General features: G+C 40.9%; 1 protein-coding gene across 2 annotated transcripts in view; it reads right to left on the bottom strand.

Annotated features, from left to right (window-relative positions):
- Positions 1–15,462, bottom strand: part of VEPH1 (ventricular zone expressed PH domain containing 1) — a 263,127-nt gene that overhangs the window by 147,435 nt on the left and 100,230 nt on the right. For both annotated transcript variants that reach the window (XM_068981170.1, XM_068981177.1), the window contains exon 5: positions 13,789–13,998. In XM_068981170.1, the coding sequence (XP_068837271.1) occupies positions 13,789–13,998 (210 nt within the window). The remainder of the gene's footprint in view (positions 1–13,788; positions 13,999–15,462) is intronic.

Genomic DNA, 15,462 nt, shown 5'->3' with positions numbered 1-15,462 from the left:
AATGTGGTATAATCACAGAATGATAGAAAAAGTAACCACAGATCTTCTGGCCTAATCATGGAACCCATTTTGAAGAAAGTTGCTTATTATGGGCCCAAAAAGGAAGGAAAGAAATAGGGAGAAAGAAAAAGAAATTGTGTTTGAACTTTTTGCCAGGAAAAAAAGAAAAAGTGCTTTGTGGTCATTAGAAAAGGAACACAATATGGTATGATTTAACTCAGCTGAACTATACATCAGCTACAATTGAACTTTCCATACTTTACTCATTACATTACATAATTTACTCATTATACAATTAAAAACAAGATGCCTATCTTTCTTTGCACCTACTTATTAAAACAAACAAACAAAAAAAGCCAGGATGTTTTATTCATGGTAGCTGACATATAACTCCCAAAATACAAGTTAGACAGAAGTACTTGGATAAGTATTACCTCATTATGTACAGAGGAGAATGAAATGGAAAATGCAAAATGCAGTTTGCAAATGTGACCTTGCCTGAGATTGGCAATTTCCTTAGCTAAAATAGATTAAGGTTTTCTGCTACATGTGTGCCCCCTATCCCACCAATGCTCCCCTTTTCTGTTCCTGCATTTTGCCTTGGGTTAATTATTTCTGGTCTCATAGCAACCATGTTTTCATTGTGAACCTCCTGAACTGCTTGCTGGAAGTAAGCAGGGCATAAATAAATAAGTAAATCAAAATATGCGAACAAACTGCAGCTAATAGGATGGGGTTTGAAGGTAAGGTTGGCCAGGGTGTGCTTGAAAGAGAAGGTCTGAAATGTACTAGCTTGGAGGAAAAAATTACTTTCCAAAGTGCTTTCTACTCACGTGTGAGCTCACCTTTATGTAAACAGTGGAAATAAAGCAGAACAGCCTTTTCAGGGTTTTTAGATAAGGCTGTGTTGAGATCTTGAATGGACTCATAGTCCATTTTTATCTTAGTCTATTTGGGCTTCTCACAGTTTTGAAGACTGCTAAGTCTAAGATCATAGTGTTCGTAGATTTGGTTTTTGGTTCCATAGAGGAAGGGGACAAAGGAGCTCCCTGAAAACTCTTTAATAAGGGCCCTAATCCCATACATGAGGGCTCCACCCTTAAGACCTAATCACGTCCCCCAAACTCCACCTTTTAATACCATCACTTTAGGATTAGTCTTCAACACAGGAATTGTGGGGATGGCTGTGCACATTTAGACTACAGCATGATTTAATTTTGCCATTTCTCAGCAGAATAATAGAAGTGTCATCTCATCGTATTCATTGTTTTCATTTTATCTACTGTGTGGAATACTAAAACCTATGCATTTAGCTTTCAAGGTAATTCTCACTTTCTAAAGTGGAGGATGGTAGAATATTTCCTTCAGGAAATCTCTGTAACTTCCCATTTCCTCCCCTTGCCCACCTTCTCTGCCAATTTAATCTGTACCTACCAGTCTTGAAGAGAAAGAGTTGATCACCAAATCATGTTTTGGGAATGCAGAGCTATCACAGAGAAGGTGGGCTCTGGGAAGTGTTTCGAAGGAGGAGGAAGCTTTTGACTGAGACAGGGGTGGTTGTCACAGCTGAAGGAAGATTGTCTCCTAAGAAGAACATGGTAGAAGGAAGAGCCAGCGAAAACATAGACAGCAAGAGGAATTTAGTATAATCCAGGGATCTCTAAAATTAACCATACTAAGTAAATAAAGACTTCAGCAACAGGAGATAGGAAAGTGTTTGTTTTCCACTTTTCTGGGTGATTTGCCAGATATTTGAAACTCTATGGAACTGACATAGCACTGAAGTTGGGAAATCTACAGTTCTGAAAACATTCACTTTCCAGGCATCTTAAATTTATTAATCTTAAATAGCAACTATTTCTTTACCTACTCTAGATTTATTTATTACTTAACAAGGAATAAATTGATGCCAAGATGCCCTCCTCAGTTTCTTAAATAACAAGACTCATTCTGGTTAATGCTAAGAACTCTAGCGTGAGCATTTCAGTGTGACAGTCCATTGCTGATCTGCTGACTGTCAGATACATCTTTTCTTAGAGGCTGTGAACTAGCACTAAGTTTCCCACTCCTATTCACTACTAAACAAAACCAGACTTACTGTTTTTGATAAATAAGGAAGAGAGCTGAAATGTAAATATCAGCTCAAATAGTACAGTTATGGCTACGCAATAAAATTCATCTACTTTCAAGTGTTCTCCTCATAATTTTTGAGAGTAAAATTATTAAAAAAAAAAACACACACAAAACCCCTTAACATCATGATGACACTATCTCTGTGTCAAATCATGCTGGGAGTTTTGGGGATGCTTTCAGATCCTGGTTGAAATATGATGAATCAAGTAACAAGAAAAAAAATGGAAATTTAAGCAAAGGAAAATCTTGTATATACACCCTCTATGTTATTATGTGTAAAAGTGCTAATTAGGAACACTCTCCTCATCTTTCCCCCATCACCACCCCCTTTTCCACTGGAGAGGGGATGGGGTGAGGAATTCTAGGAATGTTACATTGGAAGTATCAATGCCCAGTGAAGGATCCTTTCTAAGAGAAGAAAAACCAGAGCCCCTTATAACAACAAAAGGGTTGATTTTTATTAAATGTTTAACTTTGCACTCTTTCCAGTGCCTTGCCCTCATCAGATGCGTGCAAATACTCAGAAACTGTATAACAAATAATGTTTGATGTTCCCTGGGTTTCTGTTTACTCTAACATTGCCAAAGATGATCATTTTTAAAGGTTACTGACTTATTACTTTGTAACAAAATGAGTCTTACAAAGAAACCTGTGGGGGTATGGCTGTGTGTGTTTATAAACCATACATGAATCATGCATGCAAGCACACATGTGGGTATGTCCAGACCTCGGGGGAAATCCTCTGGTAGAAAAACCCTGTGGGAGCTGGATCCTTGAGACCAGTGCATCTTACACTTTCATGTGCACACAGACTACCTGGGGATCTTGTTAACTTGTAGATTCTGAATGTAGTTCCCAGTGATGCCCAATGCCAGAGACTACACTTAGGCCACCACATAGAAAGAAGACCAATAGAACCTGAAAACTAATAGCTGCAACCCACGACTGGAACCCAATGTCTGTAGTGTTCCTGTCTTCCTTATGGCCTGCCATGTCATCAGCAGCTGTCTACTAGCATAAGTCCTATACTAGTGTCAAGCTCCAATCTCGATCTAACAGCTGGTCAGCAAATATTTGTGGTTCACAGGCTAGGAACCCATTTCAAGGATGGGCAGTGCAGGGGGACAAAGAAGTATAAGGTACAGTACCCTCTTTTGCAGTGCTTAAAGCAGGTTAGGATTGGTGTGTGGATTCATATACCAAGTGAACGGAAGGCAAATGCAACCAGAAGGCAGGTGCAGACTCAATGTTACAGATGTGCACTCACATGCTTAGAGCAGGGGAGATGATGATGGCCGGGGAAGGTATGGAAATGAACTTTTCTGGGATCCGGTTCCCCAGAAACAGACCCTGAGATGATTTATGTGCAAAGCATCTATTTGGAAATTCAGGAGATGAGGATGGGAATTGAAGAATGAGACAGAGAAGGGAAATAGCTCGGAAAGGGTGCCTGGGAATTCTGGGATAGGGTTATCTCATTAGAGGGTTGACAGAGTTGAGGTGTAAATACCCTCATCATTGGTTGAAGGCTGCTGAGGAGGCTGGGGGGGATATTCCTCATATATCTATCCAGTCATGCATGTTAGCAGGGTGGCCTGTGAAGCTGAGGAAACCCACAGGCTCAGAAATGCAGGTGCTGGCAGTTGAAGGGGCTGGGTTATGCTGAAGTGATTTGTCTGAGGGCTGTGGGCAGAGCAAGGTCGTCTGTGTGCTACAGCCTTTGAAGAGCAGCAGGATTTGAGCTGGAATTAGCAACTACTTTATCCTCTCAACTTACCTGCTGTCAATGCCCAGCTGTTGTTTCTGATGAATCCAATATTCACTTACATCTTAAGCTCAAGCCTAGAAGGGTAAATCACTACGTAGAAACTTTCTGCTTTTGCTGCAGCAATCACAGGCCTACTTCCTCACAGATACTGACATAAGAAAGTCAGAAGTCCCCTCTGAAAAGAGATGAGATCTGTGGGGATCAGGCTGATCGTCCTTGGGGTTCAATCCTGAGGAGAGACTGGTCAGGCAGAGGCCCCTTCAAGGACTTGCCAAGCTCTGCTGTCAAAGAGGCACTGAAAGCTCTTGGTGGTTTGGTCAGTTGGCCTAAATTACAGTTGATAATTACAAGACATTGTTGAAAATTGCTGCAACATGTAACTTTTGTAACCATTATTTACTATCCTACATTTGCAACTATTTGTGGGACTGTTTGTCCTTTTACCAGGCTCTTTAGTTTCTTGGGAATGTTGAGGTACACAGTATTCTTTGCTTGTCCACACAATAAAGGGGGGAAAAAAAACACTGGTGACCTGGACACCAGTGATAAATACATGTGGAGAGAGAGGGTAGAAAACAGGACCTGTCTGTGGATCGATGAGGAATGTCATCATCTGGAATGAGTCTGCCCCAGCTTCAGCCCTCTCCCCTCTTCCATCATCCATTCCACACTCCAGGTACAGTTTCCAGAAGGCTGAGGGTCTTCCTCCAGCTACTGGCCATTGTACCTGCTGTGTCCTCCATGAATACTCTCCTCCTCCTCCCTTGACGTCATGCTATCATCCAACAGGCCTCACTTAGAACATGCTTCCAAACTCCACCACACAGGGTGACTTGTTTCCTTCTTGATACAGATCAGAAATCAGTGGTAACAGGCACCAAATTAAACTTTAATCATCTATTTGTATATCTCTCTCCCTCACCAGCCCATATTCACTGTGAGCCTCCCTAGGGCAGAGACCATGTCTTTCTCCTCTCTGTGTCTATCACTACCAGTACTCGGGGTTACATCTAGAAAGAATCGGTGACTCATCCCTGCATCCCAGAGACAGGTTAAGGAAAATCAGTTCTATTATGTGAAAGAATATTCTGTACATACTTGACGTTTTTCTTTCTTTACACTTTGTAAGAGATTATTCGGAGAAGGCGATGGCATCCCACTCCAGTACTCTTGCCTGGAAAATCCCATGGACAGAGGAGCCTGGCAGGCTCCAGTCCATAGGGTCCTGAAGAGTCGGACACATCTGAGTGACCTCACTTTCACTTTTCACTTTCATGCACTGGAGAAGGAAATGGCAACCCACTCCAGTGTTCTTGCCTGGAGAATCCCAGGGACGGGGGAGCCTGGTGGGCTGCCGTCTATGGGGTCGCACAGAGTTGGACACGACTGAAGCAACTTAGCAGCAGTAGCAGCAGCAAGAGATTATTAATATCATTGTCAACTAGCATGTAACCTTTTTACAATATAAAAAACAATAAAACTATTTGCATTTTGGAAAAAAGAAAAAAAACCTCCCCAATCAATGACGATTCTGTAGCAGTAAATAGCTACCAGCTGGCACTGACCAAGGCTTCCCAAAGACTCTGAGCGGACCAAGTTTTAACTAGATTCCCCACCCTAGGGGAAACTGGGGTGTTTAAGTCACAGGTCCTTCCTTTTGTGGAATGGCGCCCAGAGTCTTTACTCTTGACCTGCAGGTTAAAGGTGCACAGCATCCATTCAGGTCCTGTGTCGCAGGATGTTTTTCCACAGCCAGGATGAGGACAGTAATGTGGTTCTTGTTGCCTTTGTCATTCTTTTCCTTTTCCTCCTGAAAGTGTTTTTGTGGAAGGCCTGCCGGATGTCACAGAAACACGACCTGGGCAAGATGTGTGTCACTTCTCTACTTGAAAAGTGTCCATGACCCTGAGCCCAGAGAGGATGTAATAAACACGCCCTGGTGCTTGGCCAGCATATTCCAGCCAGTTAGGAAAACAAGGCGGAGGGCACAGGATTTCACACCCACCCGGCAGTGGCCAGGCTGGGAGGGCAAGCCATCCGATTCTTCACAGGTGCAGACTGCTGGTTTCCAGCTAAGGAAAACAACTGGCTGTAGCATCCTTCCACGTGCTATGAGATCATGTGTAAAGAGCAGCTTAGGGCATCTCTGTTTCCGCCACATGGGTTGGTTGCCTTCTGGGTCTGGCATGGGGTGGCCAAACACAGCTATGGAGGGTACCAGTGTGTGCCTTCTAGTGAGATGAAGTCCTGGTGAGGATGGGGCTATTAAACTAAAATTGCTTCAGGTCATCTATCTGAGACTTAAGTAGATGGACAAAACATGTGAATTCAATTTGTCCTCTCAAAAAATGAAAGCCATTCCTAAAGGGGTCTCTTTTTCATGTGGACCCACATTAGAAGAGAGGGTTGTAATTACTGCAATATCTAACCAAGGGGGCTGGGACCATTTGCATGGCTCAGAGAGTCTAATGGGTAAAGAAAACAATGAAAAAAAAAAAAAAAAAAAGCCTCTGGAACTGAAGCATTCTACTTCAGTTCTTCCCGGGCAAGAAAAGTCAACCTAGTCTGGATTTAATTTAATCACTTCAGATTTAGTTAATGACAGGTTTTTTAAATAAATTGATGCAAACTTATTTGAGTTGTTTTTATAGGAGGGGAGCTGGGGACCACCTGCCCTTTATTGAAAGCAATGTTACTTCCAGTGCCCCCAAGAAAGCAAGGCCTATTTTAAATTATAAAAATTTTTATAAAATGTGGCTTTATGATTGTTTTTGTTAGTTTTATTCCCCTCAGGAATGGTGGTCTGTAATATAAATTTGAAACAGATATATGTTCCACACTGAGAAAAAAATCATATATACTAGTTATTTCCTAACAAAGAAAGAAGATACAGCCAGTCCTACTTTATATCTTTGGAATATATACTGGAGGTATACTGGAACATACAGCACCTCATTCCTTTTATTTCTGTCCTTATTTTGACCCCACGTACCCGTCCATTCAGCCTCTTTCCCTGGGGAGCAGGGAAGAGGCACATCATTTTACTTGTTGCTGTCTTCCCTGATTTCAGTCTGTTGGACTTAAGTTCCAGTCTGTATCCAGATAAATGTAATGAGAAAGCCCTGAGCACCACTTAGGAGGTAATACATTGCTGATATTTATTGAATGTTTACCGATTGCCAGACACTGTTCTCCATGGTTCAGCTGATTAATTCTCACAACAAAATTAGGAGGTAAGTAATATTGCTATTCCTATTTAACAGATGAGGAAAATGAATCAAGAGCGGTGATGTAACTTGCTAAAGGCCACACAACTGAGTCAGGATTCAAACGAAGGCCGTCTGGCTCTTGAGACACCCTCTTCGCCACCAGGTTACAGCATATGGATGTCGCCACGGCAGCAAGATCGTTCGGGCAGTGGATTCTTACACAGACAGACCCCAGGGGTGGACACTGCTTGGTCTACAGTGGTGAAGTTCCTCCTGGGCACCACACTTCAACCAGCTTGCTGCCTGTGGAGTTCTCGTATATGAAAACCTCTTTTTATGGTCCATCCAACATCATTTTTCTCTGATGTCACCTACCAAGAAGCCAGGATCTTTTGGAATCATAGACAGACATGCCTCATCATATGCTTTCTAGTTAATATTGCCAGGTCCCCTGTCAAACTCATTTTCATCTTTCACCTACTAGATAAATTGTACAGGCTCTGAAGTATCAACAACATTTTCCATCTTAATATTTTCCTCTCCTTCCTCTTAAGTTATAGTTATGTCACCTAGAAGAACTAGATGCTTGATTGAATGAAAGTGGCTAGTGAGAATTCAACCTTCAAATACTTAATGATTAATAAGAGTGCTCCCAAATACTCATGAATTCTTTTGGCCACAGGTGAATTCAGATGGATAAGGTAAGATTCCTTCTATGAGAGCTCAGAGACTCATGGAGAATAAATAGGCATGGACAAAAGAGTGTTCTATACATCTGTGTCTCTTTGGCTGTCTTGCATACAGGGTTATCATTACCATCTTTCTAAATTCCATATATATGCATTAGTATACTGTATTGGTGTTTTTCTTTTGGACTCTGTGGGAGAGGGCAAGGGTGCGATGATTTGGGAGAATGGCATTGAAACACGTATAATATCACATATGAAATGAATCGCCAGTCCAGGTTCGATGCATGATACTGGATGCTTGGGGCTGGTGCACTGAGATGGCCCAGAGGGATGGTATGGGGAGAGGGGAGGGAGTGGGGTTCAGGATGAGGAACACGTGTATACCTGTGGTGGATTCATGTTGATGTATGGCAAAACCAATGCAATATTGTAAAGTAATTAACCTCCAATTAAAATAAATAAATTTATATCAAAAAAATTTCCATATGACACCTTTGCTATTATATATGAAATTGACTTAATAAAAGTATTATTCACACACAAAAAAATAGACATGGACAGGCGAATTATGACGTGACACAGTCAGTATGACCTTTGAGATAAAGCCAAAGTGCAATAGGAACGTAGAAGGGGTAACTGCCTAAGAGAAACGAGAAGAGCTTACACAGGGGGAGGTGACATTTGATCAGGGTCAGGAAAGATAAGCAAGAGCAGGGGACGGAAACTATCCAGCCAGAAGAATAGGCTGTGAAGACGATGACATATGTCGGTGCAAGGTATGCTCAGGGAAGGATCTAAAGTGCTAATAGAACACAGGGGGCATGGAATAGCCTGGACAGGTAAGAGCTAAAACTAGAGGGAGGGTAGGGCCAAGCCAAGATGGTGGCATCCGATAGGCAGTGAAGGAGCCAACAGAAGACTTCGTGCAAGGGAGAAAGACCACACTTGCACTTTTAGGAGGAAAACTGGTAATTTAACAAAAGATACATTGGAGTGGGAAGAAGCACATCTGTCTCATTAACCCTCTCCAGCTGGGTAGAATTTTATTATATTTCTGTTGCTGCTGTTGTTATTATTACTGCTGTTAGTTGAACTGTATCAAGCACTTGCTGTATGTCAGGCACTGTGCTAAGGGTTTTGTATGAATTCTCTGGATGTAAGTCTGGGGATGGACCCTCAGAAACTACTATGTCATCCTACTATTGTCTGGCAGTCTCCACTACAGTTTCCTCATTTGAGAAAGGCAGAAGGACGTGTGTTTTTGCCATGCTGAGGATTTATCTGATATTAATAAAATAGTATTTATTATTTATGCATCTGCTTCAGCTGAACATACCACAGAAGTGGGGTAAATCCTGGCATGATGAGGAGCCAGCTGTGTCCTTTACTGGACAGGCCAAGGAAGGTGCACCTCAGAGGCAGCCACTCATCAGTTATCCTAGAAGTGGATGGAGTTCTCTGCCCTTTGGTCCTCCTAGTTTTACTCTCCATCCAACAGATGCACGTTAGGTGTCAGAACACACCTGAAAATTGCCTGTGAGTCACTATACAGCTTCCTATAATGACACAAACACTATATGGCTGTTAAGCACGGTTTCATTTAAAATTTGGGCAAAAAATATCCCTGAGGTAATTTGGAAGAGAGAAAAAGTAAGAAACTATAGGATGTTAATTTTTGTTTTATAGAACAGCTTCCCTCTGCTGGGTTTACACCATTTAATAATGTGTGAGACTGATTCCAGGCTGACTTCACCCTTGAGGTTATGCCAGGCCTGAGCGTCACACACCCCTGGAGAGCCCTGCCCCCACCCCGGTTCCCCTTAAGGATCAAACACTGTAGTTCAGTGGAAGGCAGGCAACAAGATAGGGATCAACAGTAGGCTCCAGTCAATCACCAACTGTGCATCTCAAAAGTCAGAGCGAGACACTCAAAGTTGCATTGGCTTTTCTGCATTTTTAAAATCTTTTAAATCCTAGCAACAAATATCATCTAATACTTGGCACCCCTGAGTACATCTGAAAATTTTACATGGTGTCAAAGAGAAAAGAAGTTTAATTAAGTCAATTTTTAGATAAGACCAGAGTCAGATTGAGAGAGAGGATTCTAGGGCCTGAGGTCACTAGGTTATTGCAGCTATTCCATCATGAACACCCTAAACATCTCCATGTCTCATATATCCCCGTGTCCCTTTACCTCATGTATACCAAACTCTCCATGAAGAAAACAGTGGGGTCTTTTCAGAGCAAAGTTTGTGCTGTTCTCTTTTAATTGCAATTTCCTCCTCCATGGTAGCCAGGAGCCTGAACTTGATTTCTGTCCTCAAACCCACCTGGCAATGCACTTCAGTAACTTCTGGTTTCCTTCTGAAAAGAGGCTGGGTAGAAATAACCATACACATATATCTTGTCTATTGGTTTTGGTCTTTAGGAATATGGCGCCACAAAAGTTTTAGAATATTGAACAGGTTTACTCAGATTAAGCAGTTAATAGCTGCTTAGGTTGCTAATTCTTGGGACAACTGAGTTTTAGCATTCTTAAAGGGTGATATTTTAGGCATTATTTCTGAATAAAGGAGATTCTGACTAACATTTAAGGTAGTTTTGTCAGGCTGATCTTAAATGAAATGGAATAATGGAATTCAAGAATATCAGCGTTGGAAAGGAGATAATCCAATACAAAGATATTGTATATATTTCATATATGTGTGTGTGCGTGTGTGTGTGAACTTAATAGTTATTTAAGACTCCTTGTTGGAAAAGGAAATGGCAACCTACTCCAGTATTCCTGCCTGGGAAATCCCATGGACAAAGGAGCCTTGTGAGCCTACAGTCCATAGGGTTCCAAAGAGCTGGACAGGACTGAGCAACTAAACAGCAAACAACAACAAAGGCTCCCTGGATTAGTCCTTCCTGAGACTTCATAAACACATGTCATGGCTGCATAATAGTTTCACAACAAGTTTCTAACTTCTTGCTGTTGGCAGTGAATGTATTTATGCTTAAATCTGTGGGATTGTCTTGAACATTATTTCCTTAGCATATGGATATTATTTGTTTTGAAGGAGAGAAAAGAGACCCAGAGAAAAGAATCACTTGATGAACTGCAAAAAGACATTCCTTATCCTCAGTCATTCTTTATGTCCTTCTCTTTTCATTAATTGGGCATGTGGCCGCCTAAATGCAGACTACACATTCCAGCCTCCCTTGCAGCTATGGCCATCTACAGCTTTGTTTTATTTAGCCAATGGGATATAAACAGGAGGCTATATTTGTCTGGAAGAGTCCTTCTCCCCTTTCCTCTGTTGGCCGAAATGCTCACTTGATGGGTGGAGATGAATAACCATCTTGGACCAAGAGATGGAAGCCCTGTGCTCTTTGGTATGCTCCAGGATGGGAAAGCAACAAAGGAGAAGGGGGGCCTGAGTTTCTGAAACATGGGGTTCTATACTGACTGCCTTCTAGACTTCTCTATGTGAAAGAGAAATAGATGTGTATCTTTGTTTCAACAATTTTTGTTTCGAATTTTTGTGTTACCCTTGACCATATCTAATCTAAATTGCTGTATCAATTGTCTGGAAAAGTTTTAATTAATTATCATGACTCTATGGAGGAAGGCAGGATGGGTGATGGACAAAGCCTGATTGACTCTTGCTTTAAATATATTATGTCAAGGGATCTCAAACACTGATCCATGAAAAGCTGCATCAGAATTACTCTGGCAGGCCAAAAATATAGATCTATAGATACAGGTATATAGGATTGGAACTAAGATCCCATGTGCTGTACAACCAAAACAAGAATTACACTGGCAGAGGCTGGGGAGGTCCCTTTCCTGGAAACTTTGATTCAATAAGTATTCTATAGGGTCCATGAACTTGTATTGTGAAAAGAGCTCCTAATATAATCCTGATATCCCAATACATTTGGAGTGTTTGATCTAGAATTGTTCTCTGCTGACAAACTGAATCAGAAGCATCAGGAAAAAAATTTTTTTCTCTCTCAAACACAGATGCCTCCATGGGTATGTGAGAATGAGATATAGAGATAGAGCAAGAGCAAGAGAGAGAGAAAGAGAAAGAGACAGAGAGAGACAGAGAAGAGAAAATATTCCGATATTCTTAATTTTGAAATAGGTGATTCCTCAGGCTCTTTGGCCCCCCTTTTCTCTCCCTGGAGCCACACAAATATCACCTAATAGTCCATTCCCTCTCAGATTAGCCTGAGTTTAGGTAAACTGACAGTGGCTAGAGTTGTTTTTTGTTTGTTTTGTTTTGTTTACAGATTACATTTTCTGGGAGGTGCAGTCACCTCAATGTGCATTATTACATATTGTTGTTTAGTCCCTAAGTTGAATCTGACTCTTTTGTGACGCCATGGACTATAGCCCACTAAACTCTTCTGTCCATGAGATTTCCCAGGCTAGAATACTGGAGTGGGTTGCCATTTCCTACTCCAGGATATCTTCCCCATCTAAGGACTGAACCCTCATCTCCCACATTGGCAGGTAGATTCTTTACCACTGAGCCACCAGGGAAGCTCTTACTACACATTAATGAATCATAAATGTATTCGTGACAAAAAGAATGATAACTTAAAGATTCCAAGGCCTTGCCCATCAGAGGTTAAATTTTTTGGTCCATGCAAAAATCTGCAAGGTCAGCAGACCCAGTCAAACAGCTGTCGGTCACAGTTGGCCTAAAAGCATTCGGGCATACCACAGGTTCTCCTGGCAGCAAAGGGGATGGGGCACAGAATGTGTTACCAGAAGGCAAACTGTGGCAGTGAGACATTCCAAACAGCAGTGAACAGAAAGGGGTTATGCTAAGCAGCATGTCAGGACTGAGTAATCCTTTTACAAGAGCCACTGTCACACTCACAAGTACAGGCTGCTTGGGGCCCAGTTCTCCCACCTTCTTCTGGGAAATTAAAGGAGAAAGACTCTCCACCAGGAAGAAGCCTGGCACTCATGAGCTCTCCACAAATCTCAGCAGAAATCAAACAAAACAGAACCAAAGAACCATTTTACGACAAAATTTGAAAACAGTGCCAAGGATACCAAAGGTCTAATTCCCACTGGGTCACCAACTAACCCAAGCTGAGTCTGGATGAGTCACTTAACTTTTCCAGCTTTTAACTTTCTTCTCTGTGGACTTGAGAGGTTAAACTTGGTGAACTATGAAATCCTTTTTAAGAGTTAAGCAATTTTATACTTATCTAATAGGAAATGTATAGTATAGGTAAGTGCATGAAGTAAAAGCCTTCCTCTATCAATTACACATTTGCTTTTATTTTTAAAAGATAAAAATCTTCAATTTCAACATAAAATCATCAGACAGACACGCATATGTGTATACACATGCATGCACACACCCTTCAGAACTTTAATTTCTGGAAATTCTTTCTTAGTTGCCTAATCCCTACAAGCTCTGATGGCATCCTATTGCTGCTGCTGAAAGATTTTATTATGCAAATATTTAGACTAGGACTTTCAAACACCCATGAACGTTTATTGCACTCTCCCAAGGAACATCATGGAGAGGGTTCAAAACATACTGAATCCAGGCACTTATTGACAGGATAGCTATAGGTCCTGATTAATAGGCAGTCTCTGAGATCTAACTCCATGTTTACTGACAATCTCTTGGGTTAAGCAGAATGGCAACCAGAAATGAGATGAAAATCTTGCTGGTTATTGTTATTACAAAATGGTCTCTATCTATCACTGCACTTTCTCCTTTGTAACCCTTCCCCTTCCTTGAGTGACATGTTAGCAATAAAATCCTCACTTCCTGAACAAACCATATAACCCTGCTACAACATGCCCTTGATCCAGAGGCCACTGTCCATGCCAAAAAAAATAAATAAATAAATAAAAGAGAGAGAAAGGGGAACTTTCAGAAGTCTCAGGACATACCTGTATATCATAGAGCTCCAAAGGTTTAAGTGCCAATGGAAATTAGGGAAATGAAGAGAAAATACCCATACTTACTTCATCCACATGTCCGACAGCCCCATAGATTCTTGCCATTTGTCCAATGAGGTAGGGGGATCTCTCAGCAATCTCTTTCAGCATTGGAAGAAAACTGTTCAAAGCCACTGGCTTGTAGCCTGCAATCTCTATGAGGATGCTTAGGATGATGTCATTATGGGTCGAATCCTTCAATTGCCCAATTAGGAAAGGAATACACTTCTGAACCACCTACAGGAAGAAAAGAGAAGAAGAAGGGAGAAAAAGAAACAGAGAGGAAAGTTTATTAAGTCAGAATCAATCTAATATTTTTTGTATTCAATCTGAACTCAATACATTCTGAGATTATTACTCTTGTTGGAACGCAAGCAAATCTCTCAAGTCTGAAATTTAAAATTTACAGTAAAATTTCAGAGCCTTCAGTTTCCTTTGCTTTTTCTTTACATCTGTGCTCTGCAATTGAAGAGTTAAGGCTAAAAAGTGCTTAAACGCTGCTACTCGCTCATAAGTCAAGGTCTCCTGTGTTATGTCCTTATCAGCAGTGTTACATTTCCTCCAAACCACCCTGAGAGCTTCAGCTTTTTTTGGAGGGGGTGCCCTTATATGATAGCGTTTTCCTAAAGACTCAAGGAAAACATTATCAAGTAGCGTTCTCAGAAATTGGTTGTGCTGTCCATTGTCAACTGTGCTGCAAATATTCAGAAGAATGAATTTGATCAGTAATTACATTGAATTGAAAAGCACAGATGGCATTAAAAAAAAGAGTAGGGCAACTATTTATTGAATACCTACTATGTACCCAGAATATCTAGAGATTCCTAGAAGTTAGGGTAAAGGGCAGAATTTTAAAACATGCTCAGTCCCTGCTTGCCTACTCCGTAGACATCATCTTAGACATGCCCACCTTGTTCTCTCAACTTTAGTAACAATGTCATTTTTCTCTCTCTCAAATCCCTCTCACCATAAGACCTTTGCACATATCATTCCTTCTCTGTAATAAGGTCTTCTCTACTACCTCATTTCACCAGCTAATTCCTAGTTATCCACAGAATATCAGAGGGTTTCAATTTAAAAGAGAATATAAGTATGTAAGAGATCCTTGACAATGACTTTAATTAGAGCCTTTACGTTAGAGAAATATGATGTGGAAATATTTAAAATAAAAATAAAGCAGGAAAGAGCTCTTCCTTTTTCTCAGTTTTCCATTTGGACCACAAAAAAGTTATAAGATAAAAAACTACTAAAGTAAAATAATATCTACCATATTCTCAATATCCTAACCTTTCTTAGTTTTTAAAGTCTTCATCAATATAAGGATGCAATAATTTGCATTAAGGAGAATGTGACTTTTTTGTGGAATGATGTGTCTATGTTAACACACAGACACATTGCATACTGACAATTTAATGAATTGTTTGTCTGCTAAAATAAAAGGATTACAAAGAACAACCTGGGGAAAGTGAACAATAAAAGTACAAACTATTAGTCCATTCACACTTCTCCTGTGGTTATTTCTTTTGTTTGTTGTTGGTTGGCTGTTTTGGTAACGGAGACTTGAAATGTGACTTCCAGTATTAGGATTAAAAAATCTGATGCACAGCTCAACCTGCTGAACTCATAAACTGACCCCTTGCCAAAAACCTGCTTTTCCCACCTCTGTAGCCCCAAGTGTCTCCCTTCGTATAAATGACACCG

This window comes from Capricornis sumatraensis, chromosome 1 (genome assembly GCF_032405125.1).
Source record: "Capricornis sumatraensis isolate serow.1 chromosome 1, serow.2, whole genome shotgun sequence".
Taxonomy (NCBI): domain Eukaryota; kingdom Metazoa; phylum Chordata; class Mammalia; order Artiodactyla; family Bovidae; genus Capricornis; species Capricornis sumatraensis.
The sequence above is the reverse complement of the archived record's forward strand: the minus strand, read 5'-3'. Positions and strand labels throughout refer to the sequence as shown.